A 21,920-nucleotide genomic window follows, 5' to 3' on the forward strand; every position below is an offset into this window, starting at 1 on the left:
TAATAGTGAGAATATTGGAATTATCATAAGAAGGCTGTTGTTTTGAACTGTTCCCACATTCAAATCAAAAGTGGCAATGCATTTAAAATTTGATTCGTGTACCAATATTCGCTCAGTTTTCAATCAATCTGCGGAATATCATATCAGCAATTTTCGAGCATCCCCGCACCCACATATTGCCGATGTACATGGTATATACCTTATATAAACTCAAAACCACAGTGTACTTGTTGTTGGTGATTGTTATCACCTGTGTCAGTGACTCGGTTACGTATGTGTACAACGTCTCCAGCACAATACACATTGATGGAAATCAAATGTTTAAAAGGGAGGAGATGATAACTGAATCACAAAACAAGTTCAATGGCTTATCCAACTCCGAATATAAATGGGGGGATTGCGAAAGTTTCGATTTTTCACCAGAGTGTAATAAAAACATGTATCACATATAACTTTAATCAAGATGCAGTTGTTTTCGCTTGAGAGTAGTACTCATTATACATGTACATCGTGATGCCACACTGCCACATTTTCCACACTGAAATGATCATTCTGAACATAATATGGATATACACCGGATATTTAACAGCCAAGTTATATCGACAGGATACGTATACACGTAGATGCACCAGATTACAGGCTTACATTGTAATCATATAGGACATCAAACCGAATTGTAGCGTTACAAAATAATACTTCAACTACCAACACGCCAATTCACGAAAGCATTTTTTGAATGCGCTGTTTAACATCTGGCGAAAAACAAAGATTATTTATCTGACCCGACCGACATCCGGTGTTAGAACTACTAGGATGAGAGAACCACTGGGAAGACCTTATAACGAAACCCTGGAATGACCCATGGAAAAACCCAATCAGTGTGTGAGGTGAGATCAGTTTCACGGTATTTCAGTGTCACATCACGGTTTGTCAAAACCTCAAGCTAGACGTTCAACATTTTTGTGAAACCCTAGCCCACGGATATGGTGCTGACAAATCAGGGTTAATATTTCGGGATAATCCAGGGCCTTCTTGCACAAAGCGATCTTAGCGCTAAGACTATCGTAAGCCTATGTTAAAGTATGGGAGTTACGATCATCTTAGCGCTAAGATCGCTTTGTGCAAGTGGGCCCTGGACCCGAGAAACAAGTTAAACTAATGTTTTGGGGATTCAATTGGGGCTCTTGTGGTACACGATGGTTGATGAGCGCCACGCGTTGCTTGTCTAGAGAGTCACAGTTTAAATGTGAAGTGTAGAACACCCGATTCTAGATTGTTCACGCAAAGACGAATTAATCAGCATGTTGTGAAACACGAGTGGCTGTACGAACTGTTGACGTCCAGTTGTCCACAATGGTGACTGTTTAACAGATAAGAAACTGGTCGATGGTTCTAAATGAACCTCAATGGTAAAAGCTGTGCATAATTTTTTATTCATTTATCAGATATCTCAAGTTGTGTTCCCTCACCAGCTGCCGTATGTTATTGTCAATTACAATATTGTACCATCACCACAATATGTTATAAATCTCCCGTGACGTCCTCCCATTGTCCAAGCTCGTTATTGCATCTCATAACAAGAGATGCTACAATATCTCAGAGATTTTATCTTAATAATTGTTTTGAAAATATTTCCCTCTGCCAGGATACACGACGTGGCATTTCGCCACTGATTCTCAACTCGCTACCGCTAAAACCTCGGGGTTGTACGTACTTTACCCTTTACATGCATGTGGACATGCTAAGGGTTAAGCGCCAATTATGTCTTAAACAGTCTATCCTTCCAATGAAATATTCAAGTCTCATTATATTTCTAACAATGGCGACAGTTACGCACAGAGAAGTCTGTGACAGTAATCAGCTGTAATTCTTCATTCTTGACTGGGGGTGGGGGGGATTGGGTGGGGGGTGGGGGGCACGGGTAGCCAGTCTTCTAAGGCGCCGCGATTTGTTGTGCAGAGTTGCGTCCCTTGGGCACGCCAGAAACCTATGATTGTGGGTTCGAATCCCGGTTCGCACCGATTTTGTTTCTAGGTTTGTCAGCGCCATACCCGTACTCGTGGATTTCACAAAAGTGGTAAACATCAAAGACCAGCATCATCATTTGGGCATTCCTTCAATATTAGGCTGATATAACTGGAATACTGTTAAAAGCGGCGTTAAACCCAACTCACTCACTCATTCCTGACTGACATACTTTTTCGTACAGAAAAGTATGTATAGTTTGTATCTTTTCTGCCAATGAAGGATTGTGGGCGCTAAAAAGGATAGCGAATAAGCGTGTCTTAGAGAATATTTATCTTTTCTTGTCAAATAACATGTTTATCTCATCGGGTGACCTGGAACGGTTTTATCGGTTCAGGGCGCTAACTCTGCAAGTAATTTCCGTTCCGTCTTATGTGTTCATCCAATGAGGGTGCCAATGTAAGTGTGATATGAATATATCTTACCTGGGTGCCAGCCAAAGAAGCAAGTTCTGTTGGTGTCTTATGTGTTTATCCCACAAGGGTGCCAACGTAGGTGCCATATGGTTTTATCTTACCAGGGTGCCTACCCTACAAGTATTTTATTATGATGAGTGGACATTTGTACAGGCATGTATTTGTATTGGAACATGTACATGTTTGGGCAATGGAGTTCTGTAGAACACCAGATTCTATGTGGATTCTATTATTGTAGCATTCTTTGTACGGATTTATATTTGTAGAGCACACATTTGTATTGTACCCGGGATTTGGTTTATTAAACAAGTAGGGGATCATTAAATATAAATATTAACACCCAGCATTAGAACTAAGATAAGTGTCCACGACAAACATTCTGTGCAAGAACGTGTATGTTTGTAAAACTTAACACTGAAACACATCCTAGAGTTTGCACGTGTGTCTCGCAGTAGCGCCACACAGGTACCTCGGTGTCATTCCTGATTTTGATACTTTCAAGGAAGGTCGATTAATCTCTATGGGTCATTATTTCAGTCAATCTTACTGATTCTGCTTATCATACAGTTCTGATTTACTCGATTTCATTCATTGTTTGTGTAAGAACTAGCGACGCGGCGTCTGCAATATGCGGAGTGTCTACGGGCTTTTGGCATGCTGGAAATTGGCAGTAGTCAATCGACCCCGTTCAGGGCGTCCCAGGTCAACGACAGACTACAGGATGGGTTGATCCGACACCAGGCTACACGATATCAAGCTCATACGGTGAATCAAATTGCAGCAAACTTTCATCATGCTACTTGAGTACGGGCTATGGGGTCAGGCGATTAGAATGCGTCTACATGCAGCTCTTCACCATGCTCGACGGTCCCGTGTTGTGCCGCCACTTTTAAATCGTCCTTTTCCCAACAGATATCAATGACGTACACAACGTCGAAACTTGGACAATCGTCGATGGTCAGGCGACGTGGAAACTAACATCAAGCCAATGTCAACCTGAGACCTCATGACAGATTTGGCGCTGGATCGGTTATGGTGGGGGTTGGCATCAGTATAACTGAGCGAACCCCACTCCATATTAAGCAAGGACTCTTTGTTGCTGCAAAGCAGCTTCCGGATTGGCATGGCCATGAGAATAATAGAAGAGTTAACGCATCCTTGACTTGCAGAGGTCCAATTGCGTATGGTCCGCAGAGGTTCACTTGCGTGTGGTAGGCAGAGATCCACTTGCGTGTGGTAGGCAGAGATCCACTTGCGTGTGGTCGGCAGAGGTCCTCTTTTTTAGTAGACAGAGAACATGGACATGAATACTCAGGAGGATAATGATAAGCCTCCTTTGGGTTAAAGGTCAGATGTGCAGGTTGGAAAGTTGATGTGACACCCGGTGTTAGAACTACTAGGATCAGGGAACCACTGGGAAGACCGTAAAACGTAACCCTTGAATGACCGCGTAGGAAAAACCCAATAAGTGTGGTGAGGGTGAGATGGTTTAAATGGTGTTATAGTTACATCGTGCTGTTGAACGTTTACCACTTTTGTGAAACCCAAGAGCACGGATATGGTGCTGACAAATGGATGATAATATTTGGGGAGAATTCATGATCCGAGAAACAAGCCAATATTTGGGGGTTCAATTTTGGACTCTTCCTGTAGGTTATTTGTAATGCGTGGCACGCTGTGTTTGTCTGCAGTGTCACAGTGTCACAGTGAGGCACATTTGGTTCTTACTGAGACACCAGTGACACCCTGAACTGTACCCACTTTTGACATCCTGTGGTCCACAATGGTGGCTGTTTAACAGATAAGAAACTGGTCAATAGTTCTAAATGAATCTCAATGGTGAAAACTATCATTGATCGGATATCACAAGTTGTGTCACCTTGCCAGATGTTTTATGTTATGCGTTAAAATCATGTTATATGACAAGAGCCAGAAAGATCAAGTTAAAAGGTTGCGAGTCAATCAATTCTGGAATAGAGCATTGTGATTCTATTTTTACGACGTCTATGAAATTACTTAAGATATTACTTGTGGCTATGGGAAGAGTTTTATCGCTTTAAATACTTCAGGTCCAATCCTGATTGATGAAACATAATTGGTTGTGATATTGTACCATCGTCGCCACATGTTATAAATCTAATGTGACTTCATCCCATTGTTCTCCAAGCGGGTTGTTGCATCTCATAACCAGAGATATTACAATATCCCAGGGATTTTATCTTTTTATTAATTGTTTTTAAAATATTTCCCGCTGCTGGGTTACACCTCTAAGGATTCTCAACACCTGATGGAAAATATTTTGAAGCCATATTTTGGAGGGTAATGGGGGGGGGGGGGGGGGGGGGTGTTATTTCGAAAAAAATCTTTATTTCGGTACAAATTACCACCAAAGACAATAAATAGATCTTAAATAGATCACACCCCCCCCTTTCAAGAAAGCTGTATCCGCCCATTGACAACTTGCTGACGGTGTTAACTTCTTTGGTCATGTGGACAAGGGTCTGACCTCGGATCAGAAGGTCCGTGGTTCGAATCCCATCGTGGGACTCGGAAATATATATGGCCGCTATGTTGGTGCTCAACGTGGGACTGAGCACGTTCATATTTAACTTGAGCACAATAAGCCTCAGTACCCTACTATTTTTTCTGGGACGTGCCTTCTGTTGCCAGGGGAGTATAGCAGGACGTGGAGTCATCTTATAGATGACATCCTTACCATGTCAGCTTGTTGAAGGGGTTAACTTCTTTCGTCATGTGGACAAGGCGCCCGACATGTGATAAGAAGGTCTGTGCTTCGAATCTCATCACGGGATTCGGAAATTTTATGGCCGCTACACACGGACGAAATTTACAAACCACTCACTCTCAATTATTGCGTTGTATTAGGCAGTATTCCAGCAATATCACGGCGAGGAACACCACAAATGTACTTCACATATTTTAGCCATGTTTGTAATCGAACACGGGTCTTCGGCGTGACGAGCGACCCATATAACCACTAGGCTACCCAGCCGCCCTTTTTCGTTTATGAAAGTGTGTACACAGATACGTGTATTATCATTTAAAAGTATTTGAAAGTGAAAAAGTAGGCCGATAAGTTGTATAAAAAACTTCCCTTCGGGTTCTTATGGTATCTAAACCCCGCATTGTCGGGGTTGTACGTACTTTATGTGGACATGCGAAGTCTCAAGCCAATTATTTCTAAAACAGCGTATCCTTCTAATGAAACATTTAAGCCTCGTTGTTTATGTAACAATGCCTTCGGTTACGCACAGAGAAGTCTGTGAGAATAATAAGCTGTAGGTTTTCATTCGCATACCTGACTACACTTCTGACATAACTTGTATTGCAGGTATCGCATTGTAATGTGACATCGACATTCACGATGTATTGGGTTTTCTGTTTTGCTTCATTATCCTCAATACAAATTGTCAATGCAAGAGAATACCCAGTCCTCATTATCCTCCGAAGCAGATTACCATTTGGCGACCACTGGAAATCAGTGATGGCACCAGGTGTTCGGGAAAGGGTAAACAAAGGTGAGAAAAGTGTAAGAGACACGCGGACCAGCTAAGGCAATATGTAACGGCTATGAATCTAAATTTTCAGTAGGACATATTCCGAACACGTTTGTACAAGAACAGACAATTATGTATGGTGTGTACATTTTCTACCAATGAACGAGTGTAGCTTCTAAAAGGTTTGCGAACAAGCGTTTATCTGGGCCGTTCCAAATTTCCTATCATTTTGTGAAATAACATGTGGTTTACACAATCAATGGATTGAACCGAGCAATCAAACGATCAATGTGTACAGTACGCTTGAATCCCAATAAAGTTATTGACTTATTCGCTTTGTGATTTTCCGTTTTCTACAATCTATATGCAGTCTCCAATACAATATGACGTCTTCCCAAAGTCACGTTAAACACCCCAGACATTATGCAAACTTAACAGATCTAGTTCACCTGAATCGAAATAATCACTAGCATCCATGATTGACAAATAGGGCTAAGAGTATCAGAGATGCATCAGCACACGTGTTTGCACGTCGGTGACTATAACATCAAAGCCCTTTAAAACGTCAGATAACAATACGTTTGTTGTATTTATTGCGTACCGTTCCTGTGAGTGAACAGTGACAATGTATGTGATTGAACAACGAGTTTTCATCAATGTATGGTCTAGAACATTTATGTGTTTAGAGCGATTAGGTGTTCATTATCGATTATCCGTTAATGTGTTTAGCTATTCGTATGATCACATGACCAATATGACCAATACGAATTTGTTTGCTGGGTGAGACAATCGTTTAAACGGAGGGTGCGCCAGAGAGGGAACCAGGGAGGATGATATCAACAAATATTTGGATTACGAAGCTTTCAGTTGGAACTTGTCAAAGGAGGGTTATATGATAAAGTTCGCATTTGACCAGACATCGTTTCATTGCGTGGAGCTACCTACTTCAGATTGGGCGAAAGTTGCATTAATATTACAGAAAAAATGCCTTATTGTCAATTTAACAGAATTATATCCTGAAGACTTCAGCATTAGGCAGCTAGTCATCCAGATCCTGTGCCGTTCACAGCAGAATTAATAAAAAGTCGGAGACGGTGGTTGGGATCGGAACAGCGTTTGGATATCGAAGCTTTCATTTGGAATTAATTAAAGGAAGGTTACATACCAAGATCGCATTTGAGCAGACGTCATTTAGTTGCGTGGAGCTACCACTCAGCTCTAGAACTTCAGATTGAGAGAAAGATCAGGACTATAACAGAAGAACTGTCTCATTATCAATGTAGCAGAATTATATCAGGAAGACCAAGAGCATCATCCACAAGACAGTGTCCGCCGGGTCTTCAGCATTAGGCAGCTAATCATCTAGACACTATGCCGTTCACAGCAGAATTAATGAAAAGTGGGAGACGGTGGTTGGGGTTGGAACAGCGTTTGTCAGAAATCGCCCCCAAACCCCATAGCTCCCCATCACCCCTGACAATGAATTGCGATCAGTGGAGGAGGCCCAGCTATACCCTGGCTACAAAAGATAGTGAGATGGCGGACAATTGCTCAGTATTCGGGAGTCAAACGTCCCTCGGCACAATCACGGCATTGGAAGTAAGTGTTATAGAGAATATTTATCTTTTCATGTCAAATAATATGTTTATCTCATCGAGTGACCTGCAACGTTCATATTTTTGTGGATAGAGCAGCAATTTCTGTAGGTGATCGTTTTATCTTACCAGGGTGCGGAAGTAAGTACCATCTGGTTTTGTCTTACCAGGGTGCGGAAGTAGGTACCATCTGGTTTTGTCTTACAAGTATGCCAGTGTAGGTGCCATTTGGTTTTGTCTTACCAGGGCGCCAACATAGGTGCCATATGGTTTTGTCTTACCAGGGCGCCAACATAGGTGCCATTTGGTTTTGTCTTACCAGGGCGCCAACATAGGTGCCATATGGTTTTGTCTTACCAGGGCGCCAACATAGGTGCCATATGGTTTTGTCTTACCAGGGCGCCAACATAGGTGCCATATGGTTTTGTCTTACCAGGGCGCCAACATAGGTGCCATATGGTTTTGTCTTACCAGGGCGCCAACATAGGTGCCATTTGGTTTTGTCTTACCAGGGCGCCAACATAGGTGCCATTTGGTTTTGTCTTACCAGGGCGCCAACATAGGTGCCATTTGGTTTTGTCTTACCAGGGCGCCAACATAGGTGCCATATGGTTTTGTCTTACCAGGGCGCCAACATAGGTGCCATATGGTTTTGTCTTACCAGGGCGCCAACATAGGTGCCATATGGTTTTGTCTTACCAGGGCGTCAACATAGGTGCCATATGGTTTTGTCTTACAAGTATGCCAGTGTAGGTGCCATTTGGTTTTGTATTACCAGCGTACCTACCCAACAAGTAATTTGTGAAGGTATCTTACATACTTTGACTGAGTGGACTTTGTACAGGCATGTATTTGTACTGGCACATGTACATGCATGGCTGATGAAGTTCTATAGTACACCAGGTACTCTATTATTGAATTTCTTTTGTACGTGTATGTATTTGTAGAACAAATGTAACTTTACTTATTTGTATTGAACCGGGAATTAGGGTTATTATGCTTTTCTATCAGTGAAGATACCGGTTAGAATAAGTCTTGCTTGTCATAAGAGGCAACTAACGGGATTGGATGGTCAGGATCGCTGTCTTGGTTGATTCATGTCATCGTCTGTTAAGTATTGTCTGTTCCAGACGTGATTATTTACAGACCGCCGTCATGTAGCTGTAATATTGCTCCGTGCGGTGTTACACAAAAATAAACAAACAAACAAATATTATGCTCTTAAAAAAGTGGGATCATGAAACACATATGTCAATACCAAAGATTAAGTTTAAAGATAAGTTAAACGGAACACCAAAACAAATCCTATAGTTTGGACGTACCTCACGCAGAAGTGCCACACACGTGCTTAAGATGTCATTCCTGATTTTGACACCTTCAGTGAAGGTCGATTAATCTCTTTTTAAAAATTATCTTTGTATCGGAAAATATGCCTCTAATAAAGCTATTCTTGGTGAAACTGGACGATTAAATATGTTCGTGTTTAGCAAAATAAGGGTACTTAAATACTGGTTGAGATTGCTACGTATGAATCAATGTCGATATCCAAAACAATGTTACAATCTACTTAAACAGTTAGATGATAATGATAAACACACCTGGGTGTCTGATGTAAGATATATTTTGTTTTCTTCAGACTTTTCATTTGTATGGATCTCTCAACATATTGGCGATGAAAATCTCTTTTTGCTAAAAATAAAACAAAGGCTGAGTGATATGTATTCTCAAGAGTGGCATGACTCTATTTCTTCATCAAAATATCTGTCACATTATGCAAATTTGAAATCACTTTTACAGCCAGAATTTTACACCAGTAATCTCACGAATAAATCACTCAGGAGAGCATATTGTAAATTCAGAATATCGCTACACGGTTTTAAGATTAACATGTTACGAAAGTCAAAACATACAAATGAAGACTTGAGTTTATATCTATGTACCCACTGTACAGGGAGGCAATTAGAGGATGAATTTCATGTTTTGTTTATGTTTAAAATATTCTTCTGTCAGAAACCACTATTTGCCTTGGTTATCCAAGGTCCATCATGATAATCACAGTTTATGTAATCTACTCAACTCCAAAAATATCAACATTGTAAAGGCTTTGGCCTTATACTTAAATCATGTATTTAATGTGAAATAAGACTACTTGTATTTATTTTCCTGACATCACGTGACGCAGCAATTAATGTAATTGTAATTGTACTCTAGGCCACATGGCCCAAAATACTGAATAAAGAATCTTGAATCTTGATTAATCTCTGTTCACCATTATTGCCGTCAATTTTATTGATTCCACTTATCATACAGTTGTGATGTACTGGATTTCATTCATTGTTTGTGTAAGAACAAGCGATGCTGCGTCGTCAACGCTCGTTGTCCTGGAAATTGGCAGAAGTCACCATGCAGTGGCCAATACGTTGGAGTTTGCATAGTCAGTGAATAGCTGACTATGGAACAGGTACCACAATCGCAAAATGTAGACAATCGACCCTGTTCGTGGCGTCTAAGGTCAACGACAAGTGTATAGGATAGATTGAACGGAAACCAGGCTCTACGAAATCGAACTTGAACGACGAATCAAATTGCTGTAAACTTTCCTCAGGCTACTTGAGTATGAGTTACGGGTCCGGCGATTAGAAATCGTCTACATGCGGTGGATCGGGTTGGTGTGGAGTGGCATCATATGCCTGAGAGAACCCCACTCCATATTGTGCAAGGGCTCCTTGTTGTCCCGTTTTGCAAGGGGTTCGTCGACGTTTTGGACGCCGATGCCCGTGTTCACCGTGCACGAATCGTCAATGTTGACGTCCAGCAGCACAACATCCATAGAATGCCATGGCCAGCAATGAGCCCGGAGATCTTCCCCGTTAAACGTGTCTGGGTCATGCGTCAACGTCATAAGCCGTCGACCATGTCAACTAAACTTGACACCCCCAAATCGCCATTTGATACCTAGTGTACCTCGTCGAGTGAATGAATGTTTCACCAGTCATGACTGTATTGCGCACTACTGATCCATAAACGTCCACTTTGAAATGTCTCATCTTATCCATATCGTTGGCGGTCATACTTAACTACCCGTTGTAATGTGTTCCCAATTCGTTCATTAATATCACACAACTGTTAAGAGAAGTGATACTACTTACAATTTTGGAAAATTTTAGTTATATCCGAGTATGCCCTACCTTTTGAAGAATATATATAGATATTGATATAGATATATAATTTGATAGATATAGATATATATATAGATTTACTATTATCTACCATAACTGATTCCATAATGCTATGTAAACTATATACTGAAAATCAGTGATGACACCAGGGCCCACTTGCACAAAGCGACCTTAGCGCTAAGATGATCGTAACTCCCATACTTTAACATAGGCTTACAATAGTCTTAGCGCTAAGATCGCTTTGTGCAAGTGGGCCCAGGTGTCCGTGAAAAGGGTAAGCATGTGCTGCATTACCAGCAGCGTAAAAAAAGTAGGGGCGGTCGGGTAGCCTAGTGGTTAAAGCGTTAGCTCGTCACGCCGAAGACCCGGGTTCGATTCCCGACATGGGTACAATGTGTGAAGCCCATTTCTGGTGTACCCCGCCGTGATAGTGCTGGAATATTTCTAAAAGCGGCGTAATACCATACTCACTCACTCATAAAAAATAGTGATAGTCCTGTCATACGGCGGCAAGTAAACATCTAGAACCAGACAAACCAGTAATTAGTATCATGAGCAAATATCCACGTCGTCGGGGTATCAGGCCACGCTATCAACCGGTCTCACCATCCGATCCCTTCAAGTAAGTGTCGGTGAGTAAGGAGGTGTGAAAACTCCAAGTACGGGATAGCATTACGCATCATGTTGCTCTGTGCAACCACTGATTTCGTTAATTGCAGGGCAACGCCACGATCGTTGTAACAAATGTAATCTGCGCGGTTTATGAAACATTTAGTGATGTTTGACTGAAGTTGACCCCTAGCTGTTAAACTGATCGCGATACCGGACATGTTGTTGCACACCTTACTCTGAAACGCGGCAATGTGAAGTGGACACCAAACATACCCCAAGAAAAGGGAAGTGCCGCCGATATCAACACTATTACAATGTCATTTGTTGCGCCGATGTACGGTTTGAGATGAAACTAATAATGCATTCTACTTGTCGTGATCGTGGGATCAGTGTTGCCCACGTTACATAAGCAAATTGTTTTGCCAAATGAGAAACATAGAAATACGTATATCGGCAAATAAAAAAGAAACTTCACACAATCAAATGTAAAAGACTAACAGTAGCAGCGACTTATTCATCAATATTTTGGAAAGAATTTGGACATTTTTCCTGTAGACGGGAACATGTGGTTCATATTGACAGGACATCATGAGGTAATAAACTAGATGCTGACGTTTCTCAAGAAAACAAATCTGCTGAAACGGATAAATATACGAGGATTGATTGAAAAGTTCTCAGCCTGATCCTTGCAACGAGTTGTGACAATGGCTGAGTCCAAACAACAACCTAAAGTACTTGATCACTGCATATTCCTCAAGTTTGTCCATTTCCAAAGGCCACAGACCCCTGCTTATTTTACTGAATTTTCATAGCAAAACAATTTGCTCATTTGACTCAGGTTTTGTGGATAACCTCTATGACATCATATAATGTCCACAACAAAATATCTCACTATTTAGAAATTCCTTCTTTCTGAGGCTTTGAAGTTATCAGTCAACCCTCGTATCTTTGAAATTCTTCAACTTACGAAAGCATAATAGTGCCACTTTGCTAGCATTAATTTATTTTTTAAGTCAAAATTTCGCGTTGTGTAAATTATTTTTTCGAAATTTCGAGTATTTTCTTGTTACTTCGAAAGGTTTCTCGTTATTTCAAGTTAATGTCAAAACCCCATTTCTTTTTTTTCTCGTCACTTCAATTATTTACGCGAATTTTTTTATTTTTTTCGTAACTTCGATTATCTTCTCTTTATTTTAATTATTTTCTCGTTGCTTCGAGTTTTTTCTCGTTACCTCCATTATATTGTCGTTATTTCAATTATTTTTTCGAAATTTCGGGTTTTTGAAATGAACTTGAAACAACGAAAAATAATCGAAATTACGAGGAAATAATTGAAGCAACGAGAAAAAACTCGAATTAACGAGAAAATAATCGAAATTCCGAAAATATAATCGAAGTAACGAGAACAAAATTCGTAATTTCGAGAAAATAAACGAATGACTGAAATAACGAGAAATTTCGATGTACAAATATATATATACTACCACAATGGCACCATTAGGCTTTCGCATATCCATTATTTGAAAAACCGTAAGTCGACAGGGACAAGTCATTACGTTATCCGCATGCTGAAAGGTTCTCAAGCCTTTGTGTTGTCCTTTCTAAATGCTGTTTAACAAGCTGCTTTACTTGGTTGTTTTCCCTGATGCCTGGACTGAAGCAATAATTGTTCCCTTTATATAATAAAGGTGAACGGTCAAACCGTGACAACTACAGGATAATATCGCTATTTCTCGTTGTGTCAATTCATTTTTCGAAATTTCGAGTTTGTTTCTCGTGACATCGGAATTTTGTTTCTCGTTATTTCAATTGTTTTCTCGAAATAACAAGTATTGTCTTGTTACTTCGAAAGGTTTCTCGTTATTTCAAGTTAATGTCAAAACCCCGACATTTCGGTTTTTTCTCGTCACTTCAATTATTTACGCGAATTTTTTATATTTTTTTCGTTACTTCGATTATCATCTCTCTATTTTAATTATTTTCTCGTTGCTTCGAGTTTTTTCTCGTTACCTCCATTATATTGTCGTTATTTCAATTATTTTTCGAAATTTCGAGTTTTTGAAATGAACTTGAAACAACGAAAAATAATCGAAATTACGAGGAAATAATTGAAGCAACGAGAAAAAACTCGAATTAACGAGAAAATAATCGAAATTCCGAAAATATAATCGAAGTAACGAGAACAAAATTCGTAATTTCGAGAAAATAAACGAATGACTGAAATAACGAGAAATTTCGATGTACAAATATATATATACTACCACAATGGCACCATTAGGCTTTCGCATATCCATTATTTGAAAAACCGTAAGTCGACAGGGACAAGTCATTACGTTATCCGCATGCTGAAAGGTTCTCAAGCCTTTGTGTTGTCCTTTCTAAATGCTGTTTAACAAGCTGCTTTACTTGGTTGTTTTCCCTGATGCCTGGACTGAAGCAATAATTGTTCCCTTTATATAATAAAGGTGAACTGTCAAACCGTGACAACTACGGGATAATATCGCTATTTACAAGTATTGTAAATTATAGAATTTCTAAATGGGCAAATTTGCAAGAGAAAACAACGTTTTGGCTTCTGACTAGAATACTCTATCACATATCATGCATTCACTTTGCAGCAGATAAAATAGAAATGTCTGTTAGAAAGAAAAGGGGAGTTACTGTAGCTCTGAGTTCCTATAAATTGTACTAAATTATGGCAGTGTTTAGTAAAGCTTTCAAAAAGTTTTATGGTAGATATGTGAAGAACATTTCCAAATTTGACGCATCGGTGACAAAGACGATGTCCGATGCTATTCCCTGTTTTGACTTGTTCCATATGTTCCCCTGGGTTTTTCCAGTCTTTATGAATCACTATCAAACATTGATAATTATAGGCGAAATGATGAGCGTATCCTGCTCTCCCAGTGGCACCATCATAAACACATGCAAAGACAAGTCAATTGTTCACCTGGAAAAAACCCACGCGGGAACATATGGTACAAGTCAAAATAGAGTTTGAGTCCTTTGAAGTGAATGTGCATATGGGTATGAGAAAAGACAATCCATGTTGAATAATGCAATTGCATGATACCGTTGTATATACTTGAATGTGCCTCACTGTATATGTTTCATTACATTTGTAGCAGATATGCTTGTGACCCCCACATGTGCAAAATAATGCATACATTCTTCGAATTGTCACGTCGTAAAGTATGAATATAAAAATGCTGAAACATGAAACTTCATTAATCTGGTTGGATCGATAATTATTGACTTGTAACACGTTCAATTTTAATTCGGGAAACTCATTTCTCAAGAAACTTCCCGCTCTGGCAGGTCTCGGTTAAATGTATTTACAAAATTCAACATTCCGTTTTCATGCGTATATACAAAGGGGAAAAAATGAAAAAAAATGAATATTTAAACCAGTACTTTACCTGTTTTCTGGTAATTTACACTGGTATCGCGACTGATATCTGTTCTGTTTCAGGTTGCCAGCAGCGGTAACCTGAAGGAGTTTGAGCGGATCTACAACTTGGACTCGTCTCGGCTCAGTGTACAGGACTCCAAGGGGAGAGCACCCATCCATCAGGCGGCGTTAAAAGGACGTATCCGGATACTAGATTTCATAAACAGACATGGAGGAGGTAACGTTTATAATTTATTCAGATGTAGATGGTTATCATAGATGGTAGTTAAATTCTTACTGATAAATATCATAGACGTACATGTTATAACACTGTTATTTGCAGTTGAGCTGCAGCACAAAATCATTATCTGGCAATAATTGCTTTAGATTCTAAACAACATCATCAACACTGCGAGTGAGTGAGTAATTATTGCTTAACGCCGCTTCCGGAATCTTGCAGTTATTCGCGGCCAAGATCAGCAAAGTAAATATATCATAATCGGATAAAAACAGAGTATATTGACATCTGACAGAAACAAATTTGTTCAAGTTAACTGCAATGATACGACGAGTTGTATTTTCATTACATCGTGAAGACTAGGTGGCCAAGTCGTCAAAGTCGCCGATGATAAAAATGTTTTGAATTCGTTAACATAATAAAATATATGGACAGACATTTCAGTCAATTTGTCATAGCCTAACTGATAATTTCAGTTATTTTACACATTGACTTAAACATATACACAGCTGACTGTTTATAATGAACACAGATGTTTTTGCTGACAAAACTATATTTTTCAAATTACCGCTATGCTACAGACCTCAACATTAAGGACGGTTGTGGCAACACAGCCCTTCATCTCGCCGTGGAGATGTCACAGGTGGAAAGTATTGACTTCCTGGTGGATGCAGGAGCCGACGTCACCGCCATCAACAGCAAGTGCATGCCCCCGATGCATTTGGCGGCAGATGGAGGACTCCTCAAATCTCTGGAGGTGAGTCCAGATGTCACAGCATTGGTTGTTTAAAAGGCGACTAACGGGATCGGGTGGTCAGGCTCGCTGACTTGGTTGATACATGTCATCGATCCCAATTGCGTGGATCGATGCTCATGATATGAATCACTGGACTGTCTGGTCCAGACTCGATTATTTACAGACCGCCCCCATATAGCCGGAATACTGCTGAGTGCGGCGTCAAACAACAAACCAACCAACCAAGCAGTGGTTGTTGCTGCAGAGATATACAACCTTTAACCCAGTGTCAACATTTCAATCGTTGTGGGAAGGACTGGTTTTTTTCTGGTATCCTTAAGACAGAGCTACTTGAGTACAACTCCTAACTGGTGTACAAGTTGTACATGACCATGTATACTGAGCAAAGAAAGTAACTTGATATTTTTGGGAATTTTTTTTTTAGTGAAGGATGAGCATATAATTTCATAAACATACCCCTAAAATATTCATGATGCCTAATTTATATTTGTTCATTGTATTGTCATTACGTATCTATCAGATGGACAGGCATGCCTTTTCTACAATCTATACTTCAGTTTGTTTGTTTTTTTGTTTATTGTTTAACGCCGCACTCAGTAATATTCCAGCTATATGACGGCTGTATGTAAATAATCGAGTCTGGACCAGCAACATAGTGTTTGACATCATGACTCCACGCAATTGGGATACGTTGACATGCATCAACCAAGTCAGCTGGCCTGACCACCCGATCTTGATCTTACGACAAGCATTGTCGTCTTTTTCGGCAAGCATGAAGACCTATTCTAACCCGTATCTTCACGGGTATCTATATTTCAGCACCAGCTGAATGTTGTTTGGTGCTTAAAATAGCTGTGTTAAATTGATATATAGACGCTTGATATGTATACGTCTTTTGTAGACCGATGTTCAAATACGTCTGTTATATTATGTGATCAATGACGACATTGTCTCCACAGGCGTTGCTAAAACACGACGACGTGGACGTGAACCAGAGAGGGGAAGATGGCATCACAGCGTTACACTTATGTGCCCTTAAGAACCAAGACCGCTGTGCAGGATTGCTGGTCAGTATGAGTATGACCCTCAGTAAACAAACATCTCGAGTGTCGGCCCCGGAGTATATTCATGTGTTATGTCCGTGCAGGGAATAGGTATATGCTGACGTCTGTGTGGTTTCATGTGAGGTGAGGTGAAATGGGGTTTAACATTATGGTTATGATTATTTTCGTTCATACTTCAAACAGCGACATGCATGCACGTTTGTGTGTTGATGCTTGTACTAATTCCGACTCTATAGTGCAAGGCCACTGGGATACCATGCAGCAATTAAACATGCACAGCCCCTCAGCCATTCGTGACCAACTCGTGTTATTCCGGGACAAGCCGAATAGCGACTCGTGCCCCTCTCATGGCCATTTTTGCGACCGGGTTCCGTCTTAGCGCAAACGGACATACCTAAAACAATTGTCAACTCGTTGCCTAATGGTTAACATATATTTCCCCATATATGATATATATATTTCAGATGCAATTTAAAGCACATCGGGACATGCGGAATTATACAGTATGATGGAACACATGTAACTGTGTCTTGGGTATATTTTTAGACGCAAGACGTATGTAAAATCAAAAATTATTTCTGAGGGATTCTTTGACGAAGAACTTGAAATCATGCGCGCACTCTGATTGGTTTGTCGTATTTTCGCACATAACATTCATCGATAGGGGGACGAATCTTCTTGCAGGTTGCGGAAAGGGGCGAGTGGTGACGAATGCCCCTCAGCCAGTCCAACCAGTCCTTGTTTCATCTCCTTAATCATCAGTGCCAGGCCAAGAAACAACAAGTACCAAATTTTGACGTCTTTTTGTATGACAGGGCCTTGGCATCGAACCACCGAACTTCCGCTCTCCATGTAGATGTTCTATCCACCGCACCAAGAAGGGATTGTGTGTAATATGTAAGAACTTTCTCCTTCAGCTTGAATACAACGCCAAGGTATGCATCACCTGCAACTATGGTTTCTACCCTATCCACTTAGCTGCGAAGTCGGCGTCCGCTGAAACCCTTGAGGTCCTCATCCAGGCTGGTGAGTAGATGTTCCTCTGTATACCAAGTTTTGAAACTCTTGATGGTGTACTCCATCGTTTGAATAGATGTGACCTTTTTAGGAATAACATTGTTCCATTAATGTGTGACCCGTGCCGTGAAGGCAATGCATGATAGGGATCGATTGTTCCACTTGACCTGATAAAGTTTGGTACGTATAACTGCATATTTGAATTGTTTCTTCTTGTAGATTGTTTTACTTTAAATAACATCACACACAGAGGAAGGAATATATGCATAAACATATCCTTGAAAGCTAGCATAAATCGGACATAATAATTGTTAAGGTTTACCAACAATCTTGAAAAATATATCCTTCGAAACTTATCCATATCAGAGTTACATGTGCCTCCTTGGAATCAGAAGCTAATATACCAAACCCGGGTAAGAATTTATCTTCAGCAACCCATGCTGATTGTAAAAGGCGATCGGGTGGTCGCTTACTTTGATGATGCATGTCATCGTATTGCGTAGAGTCATGCTTGTGATGTCAATCACTGGATTCTCTGATCCAGACTCGATTATTTACGGACTGCCGCCATATAGATGGAATACTTCTGAGGGTGGTGTTGAACAACAAACAAACAAAGCATATGACAGCAGGCACAAATAAGTTGCCTGGCAACGTTTTCAAATGTTTATCATATTTAAAATCAATGGTCTACCCACTAGGAATCAAGAACGGTTACAAGAGAGAAGCCATGTTGTCCTTTAAGGACATGGAGAACAACATGCCGCTGCACTCCGCAGTCCACGGCGGGGACCTCAAGGTGGGCAGATTCCGTATTTAACTCTTGTGCCATACTGACACTTTAAGTGTGATATGAACCGACGCCGATGTAACGAATCTGTAATGAAACGTCTTAGATGCTCGAGCAATAGCATCAGTTCAATCCTAAAAGCAGATACCAAGCTTTGGCAACCTCTTGCTACGCATTACCGATCCACATTTATTGTGTGCCATAATTTTTGTATCCATCCCAGAGTGATGTATTGTTGTACAATAGCTTCTGAGTGATATTTATAAGATGTAGAATAAGACTCGCAATAACGCCACAAACTTCATAAAGTTATTCGAAGTTACCCTAAAGAGACGTTGGTGATGGGTAGCCTAGTGGTTAACGCGTTGGTTCGTCACGCCGAAGACTCGGGTTGGTTACAATGTTTGAACCTCAATTCTGATGTCTCCCGCCGTTAATTTGCTGAAATATTGCTAAAAGTGGCGTAAATACCACACTCGCTCGCTTAAAATAGACGTCATAGTACTGGAATCCATAATCACGGTTTTGTCTGTATACATATCGTAACAAAGACTCTGTGAACTGACATATGCCCTTATGATATCTTGTGTTACCAAAGTTAAATATGCTTTGCAGACAACAGCGATTATTGTATGTCTGCAGTAATGTAATCAATATGATTGTTTACACATAAAACCTTTTATCTGTTATCAAGGTCGTTGAGGTTTGTCTGAAAGCAGGAGCTCCTGTCAACGCTCAGCAGGTAATGTATATGGACATGAATACACTCTGACAATCTTGACGAGTTTCAGCTTCAATGCTGTAAATAGGGCATTCAGGGAATCAATGGGCATTATTTTCAAATCTGTATTTATTTTTTAGATATTTTCAAGTATTCAGCAGATCAAATCAAGGGTGCTGAAATTCTCTGATATTTACAAAATTGACCAGATAGTGTGTGTGAATGAATGTTGCTTAACGCCGCATTCAGCAATATTCTCTGTCATGGCTGCCAACACAAATGTCAAGTTTAGTCCAGACAATCAAGTGTTTAATCCTCATTAATAGATTCGTAGGACACGCATGGGGTATGTAGATCGAACCTATTCTACCCCTGAATCACCATGGTACCAGATACACATGTAATATATTGATTCCATAATTTCATTTCAAGGATGACAAGTCGACTCCCCTTCACTTTGCGTGTGCCCAGGGCAACCTGGATATGATCCGGACGATGCATGACATGCAGACAGACAACTTCCTCTCCGCCATCTTCATCACCGACGTCCAGAACATGACGCCATTGCACAGGGCCGCCATCTTTAACCATGTCCCGGTCGTAGAATTCCTCATTGACAAGGTGAGTCAGTGAAATAGTTTTACGCAGTTTCTGTAAGTCAAGCATCCGGGGATAGAGGAGTGGAGACGCCAGCCACAAAGCTTTGACATATAGTACTACTGTTGGATTCACACAAGTATCGCCTGTGTGACGAGAGTTGACATTAGGCAGTGAATGCTTTTATTCAGATGTCTGTTTTAAATAAAATTCCTTTTTCCTTATGCATATTTTGTATTATCAATAGTTTGTTATTATTTTATCGACAAGGGCGCTGACGTGAATGCCAAGGACATCCAGGAAAGAACTCCTCTCCTATTGGCTGCTTCAAAGGGAGGCTGGGAGACAGTCACGTGCCTACTAAGCAACAAAGCTGACATCAAGGCCAAAGATCACAACAACAGGAACTTCATGCATCTTGCTGTCAAATTCGGTGGCAAATTAAACCAATTTGGTTGTAGTATTTTGCAGGTAGGAGACGTTTGTTTATCACAGCATTAAAACCAGATCCAAAATAAGATGGTCTTTTCTGTGGTTATGATGCCAATGTATGTATTGGTATCCAATTATTATTCCGTAGGGTATACAGCATTACCTAAACGAGAAGGATGACTTTGGGTGCACACCTCTTCACTATGCGTCCAAGGAGGGGCACCTCTTGGCAATAGACGATCTCCTTAATATGGGAGCCGTCATCAGCCCCAAGAACAACATGAAACAGTCTCCATTCCATTTCGCTGCAAGGTGAGCTTCGGCCCATGACGAGGTACTGCTTGAGAGTTTCTGTTGATATAAAATATATACTGAACCGCAAAAGAAACGTCACCCCAAGTAACATTGCATGAAAAGTTGTCATTTAAATATCTGGGTAATTTTTGTCAAAGTTTCTAAAATTTAACTTTACGTTGTCCGGAAAAATGAAATTTGATGATAAAAAACAAAGCAGATGACAATAAAACCGATCGCCCAAACGCATCACTGCAACGGCCATGGTAACCCGATGTACGTGAGTTCCGTGCAAATTGAAATGCACATGCGTTCTCCCATTTCCTCCTCTATAAATATCCACCCAGATCGGATAACATTCATTCGTTATTGAATTGCTACCACATGCCAAGATTGACAAGAAATCAGCGACACCTAGCCCTTGGACGATTGCAAGCTGGACAAACCGCCCGGAAAGTATCGAATGCATTTCAAGTCTACGTAAGGACCATATACATGCTCCAACAACGGTACCAAACCAACAACACTACAGATGACCGACCACGTAGTGGGAGACCAAGGGTCACCACCCGACGTCAGGATCGTCAGATTGTGCGACAGCATCTTCAAGATCGCTTTGTAACTGCTGCGAAAACTGCTCGGCAGACCATGGGGACACACGAGCGACACATTAGTGCGGACACTGTGCGTCGACGATTGACGAGCAGACACCTCCACTGTCACAGGCCACACCGAGGACCCATTCTGACACCACGTCATCGCCGGGACGGTCTTCAGTGGGCAACACAGCACCAGCATTGGCGCCACCAGCAGTGGAGAAGAGATCTCTTCTCAGCCGGGGTCGTTACTGTATCTCAACAGCAGATGGCAGAGAGAGAGTCTGGCGACGCCGTGGGGAACGTTATTCGGATGCTTGTGTTGTTGAGAGAGACTCGTGGGGTGGTCCGAGCATCATGGTGTGGGGTTGAATTGGTCTTGCACAGAGGGTCGGCCCTGTGGTCTTCCAGAAAATCGGTCCAGGGAGAGGCAGTGGTGTCACAGCAGCTCGGTACATTGATCAAGTCTTGGGACCACACGTCATATCTCATTTGGCACGTCGCCGCAAACACGAGTTTCAGCATGATAACGCCCGTGCCCACACTGCGAGAGCAACAAGAAACTTCCTCCAGCAGAATGGCATCAGAACCATGCAGTGGACTGCCCTCAGTGGGACGAGATTCGAAGACGGCTGAATGACGTCCGACCAAGGCCGACAACTGCTGCTGAACTGCGTC

The 21,920-nt window shown here is 41.0% G+C and overlaps 1 protein-coding gene across 5 annotated transcripts in view; it reads left to right on the forward strand.

The window, feature by feature from the left end:
• LOC124136203 (transient receptor potential cation channel subfamily A member 1-like) overlaps positions 1-21,920 on the forward strand; it is a 58,733-nt gene that overhangs the window by 17,952 nt on the left and 18,861 nt on the right. For 4 of the 5 annotated variants that reach the window (XM_048399615.1, XM_046502065.2, XM_046502064.2 and 1 more), the window contains exons 2-10: positions 14,818-14,974; positions 15,556-15,731; positions 16,691-16,798; positions 17,713-17,821; positions 18,514-18,611; positions 19,297-19,344; positions 19,756-19,944; positions 20,191-20,391; positions 20,501-20,664. In XM_048399615.1, the coding sequence (XP_048255572.1) occupies positions 14,818-14,974; positions 15,556-15,731; positions 16,691-16,798; positions 17,713-17,821; positions 18,514-18,611; positions 19,297-19,344; positions 19,756-19,944; positions 20,191-20,391; positions 20,501-20,664 (1,250 nt within the window). Of the gene's footprint in view, positions 1-6,782; positions 7,559-14,817; positions 14,975-15,555; positions 15,732-16,690; positions 16,799-17,712; positions 17,822-18,513; positions 18,612-19,296; positions 19,345-19,755; positions 19,945-20,190; positions 20,392-20,500; positions 20,665-21,920 lie in introns of those variants that run through there. The other variant, XM_048399614.1, reaches the window with a different exon arrangement.

The sequence above is a fragment of the Haliotis rufescens genome, unplaced genomic scaffold (assembly GCF_023055435.1).
Source record: "Haliotis rufescens isolate VD_foot unplaced genomic scaffold, xgHalRufe1.0.p SCAF_2, whole genome shotgun sequence".
Classification (NCBI taxonomy): domain Eukaryota; kingdom Metazoa; phylum Mollusca; class Gastropoda; order Lepetellida; family Haliotidae; genus Haliotis; species Haliotis rufescens.